The 18,699-nt window shown below is 37.5% G+C and overlaps 1 protein-coding gene across 1 annotated transcript in view; it reads left to right on the forward strand.

Annotated features, from left to right (window-relative positions):
* The window catches only part of Rfx6 (regulatory factor X6), a 44,813-nt gene extending 36,474 nt beyond the window's left edge, over positions 1-8,339 (forward strand). Inside the window, exons 15-19 of the mRNA XM_048354631.1 lie at positions 996-1,118; positions 1,732-1,938; positions 3,071-3,583; positions 5,264-5,476; positions 8,124-8,339. Of these exons, the coding sequence (XP_048210588.1) occupies positions 996-1,118; positions 1,732-1,938; positions 3,071-3,583; positions 5,264-5,476; positions 8,124-8,299 (1,232 nt within the window). The 3' untranslated portion in view covers positions 8,300-8,339. The remainder of the gene's footprint in view (positions 1-995; positions 1,119-1,731; positions 1,939-3,070; positions 3,584-5,263; positions 5,477-8,123) is intronic.
* The last annotated feature ends 10,360 nt before the right edge of the window (positions 8,340-18,699 follow it).

The raw sequence follows: 18,699 nt of genomic DNA on the forward strand, positions 1-18,699 counted from the left end.
TATGGCAAGTATTTGAATAATTTCTTGGCACCTACTTAGCTCTACTCCAAGGAGTCAAATAACGGCTTAGAATATACACTCCAGAGTTTCTAAACTATCTTCACTGAGCTCTAGGACTTACAAATTAAATCAGGTCAAATTCCATTTTTCAAAAATTGGGTGGTCTCTTTTCCTTAAAATTCCTGAGATTCGTGCATAACAACTGTGGTGCTAAGTTGTGATGGTAACTCACTTTGTATTTCACAGCTGCATTTCAAGAAGTCTTCACATTATGAGGTAGATTATAACTCACTTGTTTTTATTTAATGCTAAATTAAATAAGCAAACTTTTACTGGTGGATAAAATGTTTTGAATATATGTATGTGTGTGTATTATACTTACTGATATTTTAACTTTCTTAAAAATATAGCATCAAAGTCATACATTATTATGAGAGGATTAAAAAGCAACTTGCTGGGTAATCAATCAAATAATTAAAATAACATTTAAGATTTTTTTCAGTATATTTTTCTCATGAAAGTATTCTTTTGGGTTTTGTTTCAAGTCAAAGCATATTTTGTTTCAAGCTGGAGAGACATCTTACTTGATAAAATTGTATACCATGTTGGTCATTGTCTACTCATTTAGTACAAAGTCAATAGCAATAGAGCCGTGTGGAACTCATTCTCTCCAGGTTGAAGCTTATCACTTTGCAGTGTGTGCTCTCTTAAAATCATAAAGCATGTCTCACTTTCATCCGCTTTTTCCTTTGATGTAATTAGTGGTTAAAGAGCTCGCAAGACAGTACACACGGGTGAGCTGGGCAGGTGGTACACAGAAAGATTAGAGACTGAAGTTAAGCATGTTGGTCTTAGTAGGTCATTCAAAGTCCAACAAGTATTTGCTTAGTCCAGTTGCTCCTTGTAAAGTGTGGTGAGATGGTCACAAAGATAAGTTGACTTCTCTTTCTCTCTCCTCTTGTTTTTCTTCCCACCTACATGTCCTCTTTAATAAGGTTCTTTCCACTTGATCCGAATGCTTCTTGATGAATATATTCTTCTGGCCATGGAAACACAGTTTAATAATGACAAAGAACAGGAGTTACAGAATTTATTGGACAAATATATGAAGAATTCAGGTAATTCAAAATAATTACTATGTTTTCTGTATATCTTTGTTTAAGCCTAAGTTCCACAATTTGCAAGTGTTCAAGTTAAGTAGGTTTCTCAGGTTTTTTTTCTTCTGAACATTGTGTTACTAGCATCATATATAAACACTAACAAATCACTATTTTCTCCCATGTATACATGAATTTGTTGTATATTGAAAACTCTAAAGTCTAGAAGCTCTGTGTTATTGATTTCTAAGGACTTAGATGAAATTGGATATTGAGTATAATACAAAATTTAGTTATAATTAAGAGAACACCATATTAGCAATGGTATAAAAATAAGCTGAAAGGGAGCACATGGTTTTGGGAAAGGAAAACTTGCATTTTTAAAGACTGTTCATTTCAGAGAAGATTATTTAGTATCTCTTAAAATACAACACCACCCACCAAATACATGGCTTACAAAACACAGCATTATTGCCAAGAACAAAGGTCGGATATCCTTGTTTCCTATTACAAAAAATGCTGCTTAACATTTCCAGATTAATTACCAAACCACTATCATTTATTTGGGGTTTACCAACTAGGAATGGGGGGGGGTGGTAGGATTTCAGCTTTCTTACTGTAAAAATCTTTCCAGATGCAAGTAAAGCTGCCTTTACTGCTTCTCCAAGTTCCTGCTTCCTGGCCAACCGTAATAAAGGCAGCTCAGCTTCCAGTGATGCTGTGAAGAACGAAAGCCATGTGGAGACCACCTACCTTCCCCTGTCCTCCAGTCAGTCTGCAGGCTTGCCCCCTGCTCTGCACCCCTTCCCTGCTGAAAGCACAGACAACATGCCTCTCACAGGTGTGCTGGGAAATAGCAAAGTAGACTTGTACTTTTCAGCAATCACCATTCACATTTATATCAATACCAATAATAAGATAGATCACACTCCTCAAGACTCTATTTAAGTTACATAAAAAATATGAACTGGTCGTGTGTTGTATTCCTATAAGCCCAGTACTCAAAAAATGGAGGCAGGAGGATCACAAGTTTGAGTCCAGCCTGGTGTACATAGTGAGCTTTTGAGAAATCTGGGCTACATAGTAAGACCTTGTTTCAAAAAGAGGGGGAAAAAGGCATAAATAGTTGTTTTTTTATTTAGTGAAAGAAAAAAAAACTATGTTAAATATATCTAAAATCTGTAAGGTTTTTTGAAGATAAAAAATTTGAGCTGCTTATTTATTATTTGGCTTTTGATTAGATTTCTCCTTAATGAAAAAGTAGATAAAATTTAAAGTTCTGTTTTAAAGTAATTATTACAATAGTTTTCTGTTTTGGTCTATGGTCTCATTTGTGCAAACATGAATGTTTAGTTACTTAAACTAACTACTAGAGGCAATTTTAAATCTGCTTATTGTCTTGTATCTGTTTTTAAATTCTTCCATATACATCAATTCCTTGGTCACACAGAATTTTAAACCTGAAAAGGCCTGAGGTTCTTTGGTCTAATTACACCAATAGGAACTTAGAGGCCTAGGGAACTCGTGCCGTTCATCAGTGCTTGTGTGATGTTTCAAATGAATTGCTTTGCTTTGAATTCATGGCCACTTTGATATAAGTACACTTTTCTTTTACTCTAAGATCAAACCACTTTATATTCAGCTTGTTTATTTGCTATAGAGAAATGCAAGCAGCAGAGTCTCTTGCTCTTCCCAAGTGTGAGTCCTACTATTTTCATACCTGCAGAAGCTAAAGCAATCAAGATTATTCTTGGCTACTACAACTACCAAGTCTTTAGTATGGTGACATATAGTTACTCTTAGTGTTCTATATTTCCATTATTTCTGGAGGGTAGGAATGAATTAAACTGAGGAAAATATACATTAGTAAACCTTTAAAATATGTATATATATACATGTGTATGTATATATAAGATCTAAGCCCATTTATTATACTAGACTATTGAATGAACACACTATAATTTTTTTTCCAGGCCAAATGGAGCTTTCACAGAGTTCTGGTCATCTGATGACACCACCTATTTCTCCAGCCACAGCCAGCCGTGGAAGTGTCATTAACCAAGGGCCAATGGCAGGAAGACCACCCAGTGTGGGCCCTGTACTGACAGTTCCATCACACTGCTCAACATACTCAGAGCCCATTTATCCTCCTCTCCCTCAAGCCAACCATGACTTTTATGGGACCAGCTCTAACTATCAGACTGTGTTTAGGGCACAGCCTCACCCCTCATCAGGACTCTATGCTCATCGCTCAGAGCCTGGAAGATGCGTGGCCTGGACGGAACAGCAGCTTTCCAGAGACTTCTTTGGTGGCAGTTGTGCTGGCTCTTCATATAATTCCCGGCCACCTTCTAGCTATGGACCATCCTCAAATGCCCAAGAGTCACATCCGATGCAGTTTTTAAATACCGGAGGCTTCAACTTCCTGAGCAATGCAGGGACTGCCAGCTGCCAAGGAGCAACAATGCCTTCCAGTGCACCAAATGGTATAAACGTTTACAAACTTGTTTCCCCTGGCTTTTGGGAAGGTAATAGAGCAACATCAGACATTAAGTTCTACATCCCCTAGGAGACACCGTCCCATGTAATATGTAGAGAGATCACAGAATCTTAGATATTTGAAGCTAATTTTTGCCATACAGAATGCAGAGTCCTTAATTCTGTGTCTTTATTCTAGTTTCTCCAAATGTAACATGCAATTAAAACAAAACTTATGTCAAACAATCTTCATTAGGTCAAACAATATCTTAGTCATCCCAAAGTCTTTTGAAAGAAGACAATCCTTTGAAAATATTTTTAGTAGAGTATATTTCTTCAAGAGAATGGAAACATTGTCCCTGTTAGGCAAATAAAAAGTTGAAATTGGGCTGGGAATATGGCCTAGTGGTAAGCTCACATACATGAAGCCCTGGGTTCAATTCCTCAGTACCATGCCAGAAGTGGTGCTCTGGCTCAAATGGTAGAGTGTTAGCCTTGAGCAAAAAGAAGCCAGGGACAGTGCTCAGGCCCTGAGTCCTGAGTTCAAGCCCCAGGAATGGCAAAAAAAAAAAAAAATAGTTGAAGTTGTCCAGTGCTGGTGGCTCATGACTGTAATCCTAGCTCCTCAGGATGCTGAAATGTGAGGATTGTGGTTCAAAGCTTGCCAAGGCAGGAAAGTCTTATCTCCAGTTAATCACAGAAAAAGCTGAAAGTGGAGCTGTGGTTTATGTGGTGGAGGAGTAGACTTGAGCAAAAGGAGCTCTGGGTGAACTTTCTAATTTGGGGGAGGAGAGGAGTGTGTGTGGGGGGGAGTGGGAGAAAATAAGGGAGGAAGTAGAAATGTTTGACAAGAAATATACTCACTATTACCTTACTTATGTAACTATAACCCCTCTGTACATCACCTTTACAATAAAATAAATTAAAAATTTTTTGAAGCTCGGGGATAACACCTCGGCCCCCAGAGTTTAAGCTCCAGGATAGTGGGGTGTGGGGGGGGGGGCATAGTTAAGGAACCTAGAAAGAACTGTGGAATTTAGCTACTGAGATAGACTTGTATGTAATAGTCCTGAAGATTTTCTCATAAATGTAGGCCAGTTTCTCAGATGCACACAAATTTATAAATAAAAAATCATATAAGAAAATCAATATAATATAAAAAGTTATTAGTGCTTTTCTTTCTTTATAGGCAGGTTTTACTAACTTAAATAAAACTATAGCACAGGTATAGTCTGTGTTTCAAAATTCTTTTTTTTTTTTCTTTTTGCCAGTCCTGGGCCTTGGACTCAGGTCCTGAGCACTGTCCCAGGCTTCTTTTTGCTCAAGGCTAGCACTCTACCTCTTGAGCCACAGCGCCACTTCTGGCCGTTTTCTATATATGTGGTGCATGGGGAATAGAACCCAGGGCTTCATGTATATGAGGCAAGCACTCTTGCCACTAGGCCATATTCCCAGCCCTGTTTCAAAATTCTTAATATGATGATTCCTCTTGAAATTCTCAAACAGTACAGTGCACTATATCTGTATGTAAGCACAAATCCAGCCCTCTATTCAAGGTAGATACTGATATAATATTAACAGGTTTATCTTCAGGGTTTATCTTCAGTTATCTCTTTATTGTATTTTTTCCACCCCAGAATGTTTCTTGTAATAAGTTAATAGTACATTCTTAACCTCTCATGTTCCAGGATACTATGGAAGTAATATCAACTACCCAGAGGCTCATAGGCTTGGGTCTATGGTGAACCAACATGTTTCAGTCATCAGCACTGTTCGCTCACTGCCTCCCTACAGTGACCTCCACGATCCACTTGACATTTTAGATGACAGCGGGAGAAAACAGAACAGCTCCTTTTATGCAGACACATCATCTCCAGCTGTGTGTCGGACTCCAGCAGTTGGTGAGTTGTTTTGGTTGGTCATATAAACATGTAAAAAAGTAGTGAACCTCAAATATGCAGTCTGACTTGAGGGGAGGATGTTGAGGTGCACTGGGGAAGCATAATTCCATAAAATTTTATCATTCATCTAACATTATATTTTTGTTCCTAATTGTACTTTCGGTTAGGAGCAGTTTCTGTGTCTCATTCTATCAGTTATTAGTGTGAATTTCACTGCTTTATTATCATTTTAAAAATTATAGCTGGCATTTACTATGAATGCAAAAATTCATATCTTCTGTCATGTGTAATCTAATGACAGTAAGTAAGGAAAGTAATGCTGTCTTGTCATTCTCCACTGATCATTGTTGGACCCACTGATAGTTCCAAGAAGTGTTTTTGGACTCAGTGATCAATCAGTATCCCAAACTACTTTTTAAAATAAAGGTATCCTCTGAGAGAGGTTACTGGCATTTTCTCAAAATATGATTGAATAACCCATTGCTCTATAATTTAAGCAAATCAGTCAGTGTGTCATGAAGTCTCTTAGCTTCTTTGTCCAGTCATGTTACTATCCCTGAGCCTCTTTCAATGAAAACATTCTACAAGTTAATACTAGATGCATCATTAGCATTTTGCAGAGTGCTAGAACTCACTGAATCAGGAAGTGAAAGAAGGAGTAGAAAGTGAATTTAGGACTGGAGATATATGTCAGTGGTAGAGCACCTGTCTAGCACGTGCACAGACATGCATACCAAGCATACATACAAAAGAAAGGAGGGAAAGGAATAGCAGAGAAGAGGAAAGGAAAAGGAAAGGAAAAACAGCTAACCACTAGTGGTGGACACCAGTAATTGTTACTACTCAGAAGGCTGAGCTATGAATATTGAAGTTAGAACCCATCCCAGAGAAGACAAACCCATGAGACGCTCTCATCTCCAATTAACCAACAAAAAGCCAGAAGTAGCTCTAGCACACAGTTTATAATGATTTTGAGGCTAAACAGATTTAGTTTCTAAAATTAATAAAGTATAACAAAGCAAGTATACATTCATTAACTATCAGGGCAGCGTGTTAATGTTTATAGGAGACATTAAAAATCTTCAATGGAATTGATTTTAGACTAGCATAAGTAAAGGCCATTGACACCTAACTGGAGCATAAGGGAAAATGAAATAAATTACAACTCTCCTCCCTCAGTGTACTTTTTCAATAATTCAATAGGAAACACTTCTTCCCTTCCTGTGACCATCACAAATGTCATCGAGCAGTCTAGCAGCTCATCCCCTGCTTTCTGCAAATAGTCATTGCTTCTAGGTTACTTTAATGAAGCAGAAAATTCCACTTCAGGAAATTTCCTCACCACGAGGCTAAAATGTACCATATTACTATTAGTTCTATTTACTTGTGTAGATAATGGAAGCTTTGATGGAGCATAGGTTGGCGAGTTGGATGAATTCAAAGCTTCAGCTGTCAGAGCTGGCTAACAAACAGATTGAAAAGGAAAAATAGACTGAGTAAGTAGTACAAAGGACATTGGGACCCACCATGGATAGACTTCATTATTCATAAAGACCAGTCCTTGGTGACCAGGAGCTTGTCATGTCTGCAGTGAGCCGACAGCAATCACGCAGGAGGGCAATACAGACATGGTGCACTCTGAGGTTTTTAGAGTAACTGTGTAATTGGGCCACAGTTCCTGCCTACAGGAAGCTTTCACCCTAGAATGGGAAGAAGGCTATAAGTATATTAATAAGTGCATTAGCATGATAATTTCAGGCTAGAGTGGATTCAAATGGTAAAATGGCAGATAGCCATGGAAAGTAGATGGAAAGGGAATCCTGAGGCAGGAATAGTTGAGTTGAAAGCTGAGTAAACAAGGATGTATTAACATGAAGATTTGATTGTGGAGTTCTAGGAAGAGAAAGAGCCATTACAGAGAGTCTGAAAGGAGAATGGATTTGAACATTTCCATGGACAGGATGTCAATGTGGATTGAGTAAGATGGATGAAGAGCAGAGTGCAACAAGATAAATATACAAAAAGCAGGGATTCATGTAGGCTTTTGTGAACCAAAGTAAGAAGCTTGGGATTTTCTCCAAATAATGCCAAATCATTGTAGCACTTGACAAAAGAGAAAACAATTGCTTCATCGTTCAGCAAGATCATTCTGTCTGCATTCTGAAAAAAGAGAGAAAGTGACAAAAGTGAGATTTATGGGATAATTAGGAACTGCTGGGTCTTTTCATGCAAGAGAAGGTGGTAGTTGAACTACAATTTACAATTACTGGGGAAGAGGACATAGATCAGTGACATATTTGGTATCAGGACTTAAGATGATACTGAGTTTCCTCTGTGAGATATGTAGAAAAAAGAAACATTTTCCAGGATAAAATGGAAACTATGACTGCTTTGAAAAACCATATATACTCAATTTTACAAGAGGAAGGTTTTTAGAAAGAAAGATTCAAGGGCAGAAGTGGATATGGCTTAAAATCAGAGCTTCAGATGTGTATTTGAAATAAAATAATATGTGCATACAGAATATAAACATGTAGGTATGTGTGCTAACTGCAAACAGAAATACAGTGGCTGAAAGGGAGTGGTGCTTGCAGAGAAAAGAATATGCTGAGGACTTTGCAATTTCTGATTGTATTTTCCCTTCCAGCTTCCAGCTTGCAAACCCCAATTTCTTCCTCCTCATCCCAGTGTATGTATGGAACTTCTAATCAGTATCCAGTGCAAGACACTCTGGATTCCCATGGAGCAAGCAACCGAGAAATGGTGTCCTCCTTACCACCCATCAACACAGTATTTATGGGAACTGCAGCTGGAGGCACTTAAGCCAACAAGGCTGAGCAGGGTTGAAACTTTCAAATTCCCTATTGTGTTAATGTTGTATCCCCTAAGAACCATGAGAGTAAAGGAAATGGAACATGCAGTGGTCGGATATCATTTTCCAAGCCTCTGGTACCATGGACAGTATCATAGTAAGAGAAATGAGTTTCAGAGTGCCTTGCACACACAAAGATGCTAAAATCTCATTCCCAGTCATAGTTTCAAACATTATCAAATGAAACCAGTGGAGATAGGAAGTTGTAAAGATTTCAATGATGAAGATTTAGTATTTCACCTTTTAATTTATTGAAAAATCTATGTATACTCCTTCATCGTGGGTTTCTAAAGAAGAAAAAAATTATATTTAATGCATTTGCAATATCTTTAATTTATTAGGCTCTCAGAATGATTGTTTACTATCCGTTATTTGACAAAAAGTCAAATGACTATGTTCTACCTCCTATGGAAATGTTTACATGGTCAAGACAATTCAGCCTAGACCGAAGTGCTTGATTTTCAGTTTCTGTGTATTCGTTTGATGATTTCTGTTACTGAATAGAAATAATAAAAGCTTTCTCCTCTTTATTTAAAAATGTAAGAAAATAAAAGAAATAATGTATGGAAATATTTTCAAAGGCTTGAATGCTCTTGTGGTTGGTACTTCCTTTGGGAATGAAGTGAAAGAGTAAAACTGGTTTTGGCCAAGACATTATAATTCAAGAATATTTACACATCGTTTAACTGCCCAGGATTTTAAGATATTGTGACTTTTAGAAAATTTGAACTTCTTCATACTCAAAAGCAACATTTTATCAAATATTTGTTACAAATTGAGAGTAAATGGTTTTCAGGAACCACCTGGTTGCAAAGGCTAATTCAGAAGTGGAAAGCTCATTACATCCCAGTTAGTATGATTTGATGACATCATCTATTTGTTTCTTCTACTTTTTCTTGCTTCTGGGTCGAAAAATTTGTTGTAAGAATCATGCCCGACACCTGGAGTCTTCAAAGGGACTTTATTCTACTGGTTATGAATATATTATTTGTATGAATAATAAAGCTATGCTGTAAGCTTCAGGTACCTCATCAAAATATTTAGAAGCCCCAAATATCCATTATAATCATGATGTAGCTTGGTAGGAACAAACTGAAATTGTTTTCAGCAAGCAATGTGACTAGAAGACTCACGGACTCACAACCTAGAGAGACAAACAGGAACAATAGGGGTAGAAGAGACAGTAGCACAGGTTGGGGGAAACTGAGTAGTAAGAGGGACCCGGGTAACAGCAGTGGGAGCACTTCTCCAATGGAGCACCGCCATGACAGATCCTCAGGCCTGTTACAGAACTGCAAAGTAGCAGCTGTGCTATGCCAACTGCTTGATTACTTTTAATGTCTACTTAAATGTGCTCTTGGAGCCTTCAATGGATGTAGACTTCTTTGACCATTCATGGCACACCTGCTTCAACTGTATTTGTAGATCTACTACAGTGTGGGTTGCTCCTCTGCAGACGAACTTGATTATACAGTGTTTCATCTCATTAGTTTCATTTGTAAAGGAATTTATTCTCATACAAATGTAGACAAAGAATACTAACAGTGACCCTAAGGGTACTTTAAATTATATAATAAAATCATAAAAGCTGGACATATTCATGAGGTACTTTATGACATTGCCATACATATACGTGTTATGAACTGTCTATATCAGTCTAAACACATCCTTCTCTCCTGAACAAGTGCTTTTTATTTATGGTAAACACATTCAAACCCCTTTCTCCTAGATTTTTAAGTATGTAGTTCTTGAAAGTCAGCCTAGGTCATACATATATCTTCTCCCCACCTCAAAATGCTGTTATTTTATCACTTTTCTTTCATTATTATTTTTTTTTTTTGCCATTCCTGGGGCTTGAACTCAGGACTCAGGGACTGAGCACTGTCCCTGGCTTCTTTTTGCTCAAGGCTAGTACTCTACCACTTGAGCCACAGAGCCACTTCTGGCTTTTTCTATATATATGGTGCTGAGGAATTGAACCCAGGACTTCATGTACACGAGGCAAGCACTCTACCACTAGGCCACATTCCCAGCCCTATTTTTATCTTTTAAATAGTTGTACAAAGGAATTTAAATTTGATATATCAATTTATGAGAACACTGCAGCTTGATCAATGTCACCCCTTTCATCTTTCTCTAAATATTTTTTAGAGAGGATAAAAGCAGGAGACAAAGAAGAAACAGGAGATGGTAGAAGACAAGAACAGAGAGGTAGATGGAGAACGCAATGACCTTTGAGATCATTGAATTCTGAAAGTCAAACCCCAAGTTCCAACCTTTTCTAATAAGCAGAAGGCAAAAGAAGGTGATAAGCCTACACAATAAGCCCTTACAAAGGGCTATTACAGAAATTTAAGTTCTAATAGATAAATAAGTGAAATTAGTTGCCTTACAAATGTCACAATAGCTACTACAAACTCTTAAGAGGCCTGGAGTTGTAGTCACGCTGTATTTTGAGGGCAGATTTACAAACCAGGACAAGTTACCTTCCAGAAAAGTAAACAATAGTGATTATGACATATGGAATGTTTTGTTCTTTGGGAAAGATAAGAAATGATGAATTTATGTAAAAGGTTATCACGTCTTCTCCAATCATTGAATTCTGGAGTTTACACCTGGCAGAGAATACATCCTACCTGTTCAAAGCCTCTATGATTACATGAAAATGAGTGAGACCTTGGTTATTGATTTTAGGTATTACCAATGAGTGAGAAACAGTGGTCAATAATTATGAGATGTTTAGTCACAAAGCCTCACCTCTTTTCTGATTCACAAAAGGTCCTCATGTAGGTTTGTAATATCAAAATTCAATAAATGGCTTAATTTTTAGCCATCCTGGTTATATAACATGGTAGTATAAATATTTCTTATTATTCAGGTTTTATTTTCATTTCTGGCAGAATTTAATCCAGGTGGAGAGATTTCTGATTTAACACCAATTTCTCTTCATTTTTACTTATGGGGAATAGTACTGAGGTTGGAACTCAAGAGCTTGTACATGCTATGAAGCTATGCTGCTTGGAACTTGGTTCATGCTTCCTCCTGTCTTTTGGTTTAGTTTTTCATATAGGCTTTGCATTTTTTCCCCCTCAGGGCCTGCCTCTTAACCTACAGTTTCTACATTGCTAGGATTACAGGTACACCACCACACTTGACCTATTTCTTAGGAGAAGGTCTCACTACCTTCTTGCCTAGGAGAGTGGTACTCAGAAAAAGTATGGAGAAATGTTCATGAGTCTTTCCAACTTTACTAATGATCTTGGCAACTTGTGGGTAGAACATAAGAAACTTTCATGAATGTTAGAATTCGCAGAAGGTTTCAAAAGGTCAGTGAAGAATGTAAAGCTGAGATTTTTATAAACTACAAATACGAAATATTTTTGTAAACAGCTTTGCTTCTTGCTTCTTGGAGGAAGAATTTAGTTTATTTTTTTATTATTTTTTTATTTTTTTCAAATTTTTATTATCAAACTGATGTACAGAGAGCTTACAGTTTCATACGTTAGGCATTGGATACATTTCTTGTACTGTTTGTTACCTTGTCCCTCATGCCCCCCTGCTTCCCCCCCTTTCCCTCCCCGCCCCCGGAGGTGTTCAGTTCACTTACACCAAACAGTTTTGCAAGCATTGCTTTTGTAGTTGTTTCTCTTTTTTTACCCTGTGTCTCTCAAATTTGGTATTCCCTTTCAATTTCCTACTTCCAATACCAGTAAACACGGTTTCGAATATACTCAGATAAGATTACAGAGATAGTGTAGGTACAACCACATGAAGGTGACACAAGAACATCATCAATAATAGAAACTACACATACACGTAGGACGTTGAAATTAGTTACAACTGTGATATAACAATTGTTTCCATAACATCGAGTTGATTTCACTTAGCATCATCTTATGTGTTCATAAGGGTATAGCTATTGGGCCTTGTGATGCTCTGCTATGATTTGCCTAAACCTGTACTAATTATTCCCAATAAGGGTGGCCATAGAGTCCATGTTTCTTTAGGTCTGGCTCACTTCACTTAGTATAACTTTTTCCAATTCCTTCCATTTCCTTACAAATGGAACAATGTCATTCTTTCTGATAGAGGCATAAAATTCCATTGTGTATATGTACCACATTTTCCTGATCCATTCGTCTATGGAGGGGCATCTGGGTTGGTTCCAGATTCTCGCTATGACAGGCCTCATCTCTAAAATATATACAGAACTAAAAAAATTACCTTCTTCCAAAACAAAACCGCAAAGAACCAATAGCCCCCTCATCAAGTGGGCTAAAGACTTACAAAGAAACTTCTCTGATGAGGAAATGAGAATGGCCAATAGACATATGAAAAAATGCTCTACATCACTGGCCATAAAAGAAATGCAAATCAAAACAACATTGAGATTCCATCTCACCCCAGTAAGAATGTCATATATCAAGAAAACTAATAATAACAATTGTTGGAGGGGATGTGGCCAAAAGGGAACCCTACTTCATTGTTGGTGGGAATGTAAACTGGTTCAGCCACTCTGGCAAGCAGTATGGAGATTCCTCAGAAGGCTCAATATAGAACTCCCCTATGACTCAGCAGCCCCACTTTTGGGTATCTATCCAAAAGACCACAAACAAAATCACAGTAATGCCACCAGCACAACAATGTTCATCGCAGCACAATTTGTCATAGCAAGAATTTAGTTTAAAAATTGCAATTGTGCTACTAGGCCTTTAAGCCATTTGCATGTACCATATAGCAGTACATAATTATGAAAATTAATTCCATGGGATTCTTTATGAAGGTTTTTAAATTTTTTTGGATTGTGTTTAAAAAATCAATATCAGGCAATATAAACAACTTTCAGTTGAAAAACTTCTCTTGAAAAAAAAATTATTTAATTTTGAATTCAGTGCTTGGGCACTAGCCCTAGCTTTGCACTCAACCCAACCTAATGTTATTGTCTAAGAGAAAGTACACCAAAACGAATGAAAAGATAATTGGTTCAATATTCAAATCTATTTTTCTAGCTATTGAACTACTATCAAGCCAAAAATAAAGTTAATTTTAAGCTCCTTAATGCATAAAAGTCAAAAGGAAATTAAAAAGGCAACAACATAGCAATTGTAAAAGCTTGAAGCATTAGGACGAGTAGAACTAATACAGAAATCTGATTCAAAAATGCACAAAATAACTTAGAATTAATTATTTCTTCTTATTCAATATAAAAAATCACTAGTAGAGCCTCAGTACAAGAATAAATAGTTTAAGAGGTCTACACTAAATTTGACAAGTTGAAATTCTGTTCAAGAATCATTCCAGTATCCAAATCTCTTCATTAGTATTGCTCCATTGATGGTTTTTTTCTTTGCTTTTCAAAACAATTGTAGATTTTTTTCTACAGTGGTGAAAAGGTAATAATAAACTTTCATTACAGGCAAGTCAAGCATAAGCTTCTCAAGCAAAAGAACCACATGAGCACAGAGACATACAAATCACTATATGTACATATTTATTCTTAGCAGCCTCCCTTCATTTGATTCCTTAGGCTAGAAATAGACTAAAGCCAGCTCTTTAGATTGCACAGAATATTCACACTATTTATTTTATACAGGGGAGAGAAGTAAACAAGATGAAATGGGACGCAACCAGAGAGAAGACAAATAATATAGAATATTCTCAAACAACAACAACAAAAATCCACCCAATTAAGCCACAGTAGAAGTTACAGTCTACACTTTCTGTTCATTGCTTTCACCAATTTAATCATCTTGTGGTCTAAAATGCAAAGCAGATAGTTAAAAATGCCACAGAAGTTTAGAAAGCTATGGATATGACAAATGGCCACACAAAAATCCACAAGAAAGAACGGGAGAGAGCACTGGACAAAAATGACCAATGCATACTGAGAGAAGAAACATGAATCTAAAATCTACCTGAAACATAAAAGATCCCATAGAAACTATGCAACAAGAAAGGCCACACACACACACACACACACACACGAGTGGATATATATATATATATATCCTCTCTCCATGTATCCATATATATCCATATATATTGATATATGGAGGAAGAGATTATACTAGAGACATCACAATGACTTCCATAAAGTGAATGTTTCATATACTGTTGCTAAATTAATAAATATGTATGAAATAAATGAAAAAGTGACAAAAATCATTTAAATAACAAAGAAAAGAAAAATACAGCAATATCTTCAAATGCGATTTTTTCCCATATTGCTGGCAGGATTGATTTTTAAAGGGACCCAAAGATGAAGAGGTGAAAAGTGAGATTCTTCCTGTGGGATGCAGTAACTTTACCTCTTTTGGTAAAACAGTTGTGGCAGAGCCTTCAAATAAGGAGAAGCACATTTACAAAAGTGAAAAATTAACTACATTATATGATATCAGGCCTAAAGTAAAGAGAAACCATTGTTTTTATTAGTCACAAACAAAGATGGTGTTCCTACCAATCAATAGTGGGAATGAGGATCAGAGATTTACAGCCTGCAACCATCTTTAAACACACGGAGGCAAATATGAGCTCTGTGGGCAGTTTGTTCATGGAGATTTGTCATTTGGCTTTGTGTACTTTAGCTTATTAATGAACTGCATGTGATTTCAATGAAAAATAAAACAGAGCCCAAATTTTACATGAAAAAGAGACCAGGTTTCTTACTTTTGAGGGTAATACGCCTGGACTATTTATCACACATAACCCCCTCTATCCCACCCCCCCGCCATTCATTAATTATCTGGACACATGTATAATTTCTACCACCATTTTGACTGGCAAAGAAATTTCACCTCAAAACTGTATCAGCAGATGCTATTTAAAGTGTTCCTGGAGATTCTTGGGGAACCACAGAGGAAGCCCATGGGGGTCCACTAAATGTGGGATAAAAGTTAACCCCTTCTGATTCTCGTGTGTGGTGGCATAGGGAAAGTAGCCAAGACAAATAACACACACACACACACCACACACGCACACACACACACCACACGCACACACACACCACACGCACACACCCCCCCCCCCCCACACACCTACTTCAGTGCTTAGAGGCTCAGCCTAGTAAAATGCCCTGTGTAGCTTTTCTTGGGTTCTTGTACTTATGTGTCTAAGAGGATACACCTGGGAAAGTGAAATGGTTACTCACATTTCAAGACGTAAAGCTACAGTTGACACAAAATATAATTCCAAAGTGAAGGCCAAATAGGAAGCGAAGCAATTTAAAATTCAATGAACAGATCAGTGTTTGAGACCATTATAGCTGTGTGACAAATTAAGTGACCTCATAGACTGAAGTTTTGCTTCTAAAAAGTGACCTTGACAATAATATGAACCTTGGAACTTTGGTGTGAGTGTATGTGTGTATGTGTGTGTATGTGTGTAATTGAGCTATTTAGCTTGCTGGTTTCTGGCATGCATAGGCTCAATAAATGATAACTGTCATTAAGTGTCTCCAACATTATTCTAAGTTCATAGCTTCAGTCATATTATTAAAAATAAGGCATATTTTTGCTTGTTTTTATGTGAAAGTAGTCTACTTTATTGCTAGAGAGGACAAAGTTAATGAAATAAAAATTTATCATGTAAATATAAAAATTGTAAGTTATAAATGTAATGGGGTTCCCCCAAGGGAGGTGACCATAATGTAATGGGGTCCGAGGGTGGGGGGAATCCCCCATCCCTCCAAGAGTCCACCACTCAGAAACAGTCTCAAGTAAAAAGATGTATTTATTGGGGAAGTAGAAAGTATACTGACTGGCCAGGGTCATGGCCCAGACTCAGGAGCTAGAACCACAACCGTTAAAAAGCAGGCTGGCTGACCAGGGCCGCAGCCCAGACTCGGGAGCTGGGACTGAAGCTCAGGGTTGGGTGTTATAAAGGCAAACACCACATGGTCAAGCTTGCCACACACAGGTGGCCAATGAGGTTACAGCACTAACAGAGCATGCCAGGTCGCATGCAGGTGGCCAATGGAGTTACAGTCTGTCTCATAGCAACTGTTTGAACCAACCTATCATTCTAGTTAGAACTGGTGCGCATGGATTTGGCGGGGCTCACATGATGCAGGTGGATATGCCTACTCATGGGAGGGCACAGGTTCAACCTTCAACGTTCCTTGAACCTTCCATGCTTCAGGTGGTCAAGCAGTTTACACAATCTTATCACAGCGAAGGGGAACTTCCCTGGATAGGTTGGGGGAGATCTTAGTGAAGATGGAGTTGGCTTCTGCTCTCTTTAATCTGAGATGGAGTCAACTTGACACCCCTCAACAGCCAATTATCATGCTGGCCAGATCTGACCTCCATATTATAATAAAAAAACATATAAATCACTGATAATTCCAAAATAATTTCAGAGAAGCAAACTCAAGTCACAGTATGGTCTGATTGGCAGATATAAAAACAAAATTACAAGCCATATATTTAAGAGAATTCATTTTTATAATCTTATTCATCCCAGTGAAACGCTCTCATCTTCTGTCAGGATTATGGTATTAGCTGCAAGGCCATCAGTCTTTTCAACACCTCTGCTTTCCTCTTACTTAAATAGAAATTTTATTCTGCTCAAGATTTCCCTTTGACCTCACAACAAGGCCTGCATTTCCCTAGGTCTAAAGCTTTCTCTGTCACTTTCCTGCTTGAAGCTGATGTGAATTAATATACTACATATGCTCTGGGGAACTTTGTAAATTGAAGGTTTATAAGGGTTTTAAACAGCAAAAGAAATAACTCTTACATTATGGGATTTCCTTTAAGTTTTATTTATTTATTTAGTTTTTATTATCAAACTGAATTACAGAGAGGTTACAGTTTCATACATTAGGCATTGGATACATTTCTTGTATTGTTTGTTACCTCCTCCCTCATTCCCCCTTCCCCCTCATGAGTTGTTCAGTTCATTTACACCAAACAGTTTTGCAAGCATTGCTTTTGTAGTTGTTTGTCTTTTTTTTAACCCTGTGTCTCTCGATTTTGGTATTCCCTTTCAATTTCCTAGTTCTAATACCAGTATACACAGTTTCCAATATACTCAGATAAGATTACAGAGATAGTGTAGGCACAACCACAGGAAGGTGATACAAGAAGATCATCAATAATAGAAGCTACAGTTACACATGGCACGTTGAAAGTAGTTACAATTGTGATATAACAATCATTTCCATAACATGGAGTTCATTTCACTTAGCATCATCTTAGGTGTTCATAAGGGTATAGCGATTGGGCTCCTGTGATCCTCTGCTGTGACTAGCCTAAACCTGTGCTACTTATTCCCTATAAGGGAGACCATAGAGTCCATGTTTCTTTGGGTCTGGCTCACTTCACTTAGTGTAACATTTTCCAAGTCCTTCCATTTCCTTACAAATGGGGCAATGTCATTCTTTCTGATAGAGGCATAAAATTCCATTGTGTATATGTACCACATTTTCCTGATCCATTCGTCTACTGAGGGGCATGTGGGTTGGTTCCAGATTCTAGTTATGACAAATTGTGCTGTGCTGAACATTGTTGTGCTGGTGGCTTTAGTGTGATTTTGTTTGTGGTTTTTTGGATAGATACCCAAAAGTGGGGCTGCTGGGTCATAGGGGAGCTCTATGTTTAGCCTTCTGAGGAATCTCCATACTGCTTGCCAGAGTGGCTGAACCAGTTTACATTCCCACCAACAATGAAGTAGGGTTCCCTTTTGGCCACATCCCCTCCAACAATTGTTATTGTTAGTTTTCTTGATATAGGACATTCTTACTGGGGTGAGATGGAATCTCAATGTTGTTTTGATTTGCATTTCTTTTATGGCCAGTGATGTAGAGCACTTTTTCATATGTCTCTTGGCCATTCTCATTTCCTCAACAGAGAAGTCTCTTTCTAAGTCTTTAGCCCACTTGATGAGGGGGCTATTGGTTCTTTGTGGTGTTGTTTTGGAGGATACCTAGGAATAACCTTAACCAAAGAAGTGAAAGACCTCTATGATGAGAACTTTAAACACATGAAAAATGAAATTAAGGCAGAACTAAGGAAATGGAAAAACCTCCCATGCTCCTGGATTGGGAGGATTAATATAATCAAAATGGCAATATTACCAAAGGCTATCTACAAATTCAATGCAATACCCATTAATATCCAAACACCATTTTTTAATGAAATAGAGGAAGCAATCCAGAAATTCATATGGAACAATAAAAGACCTAGAATAGCAAAAACAATCCTAAGCAGAAAGAACAGTGCTGGAGGAATTACAGTACCCAACTTCAAGCTGTATTATAAAGCTATAGTAATAAAAACAGCTTAATATTAGCACTGGAACAGGCCTGAAGACCAATGGAACAGAACTGAAGACCCAGAAATGAACCCACAGA

The sequence above is a fragment of the Perognathus longimembris genome, chromosome 9 (genome assembly GCF_023159225.1).
Source record: "Perognathus longimembris pacificus isolate PPM17 chromosome 9, ASM2315922v1, whole genome shotgun sequence".
NCBI classification, from domain to species: domain Eukaryota; kingdom Metazoa; phylum Chordata; class Mammalia; order Rodentia; family Heteromyidae; genus Perognathus; species Perognathus longimembris.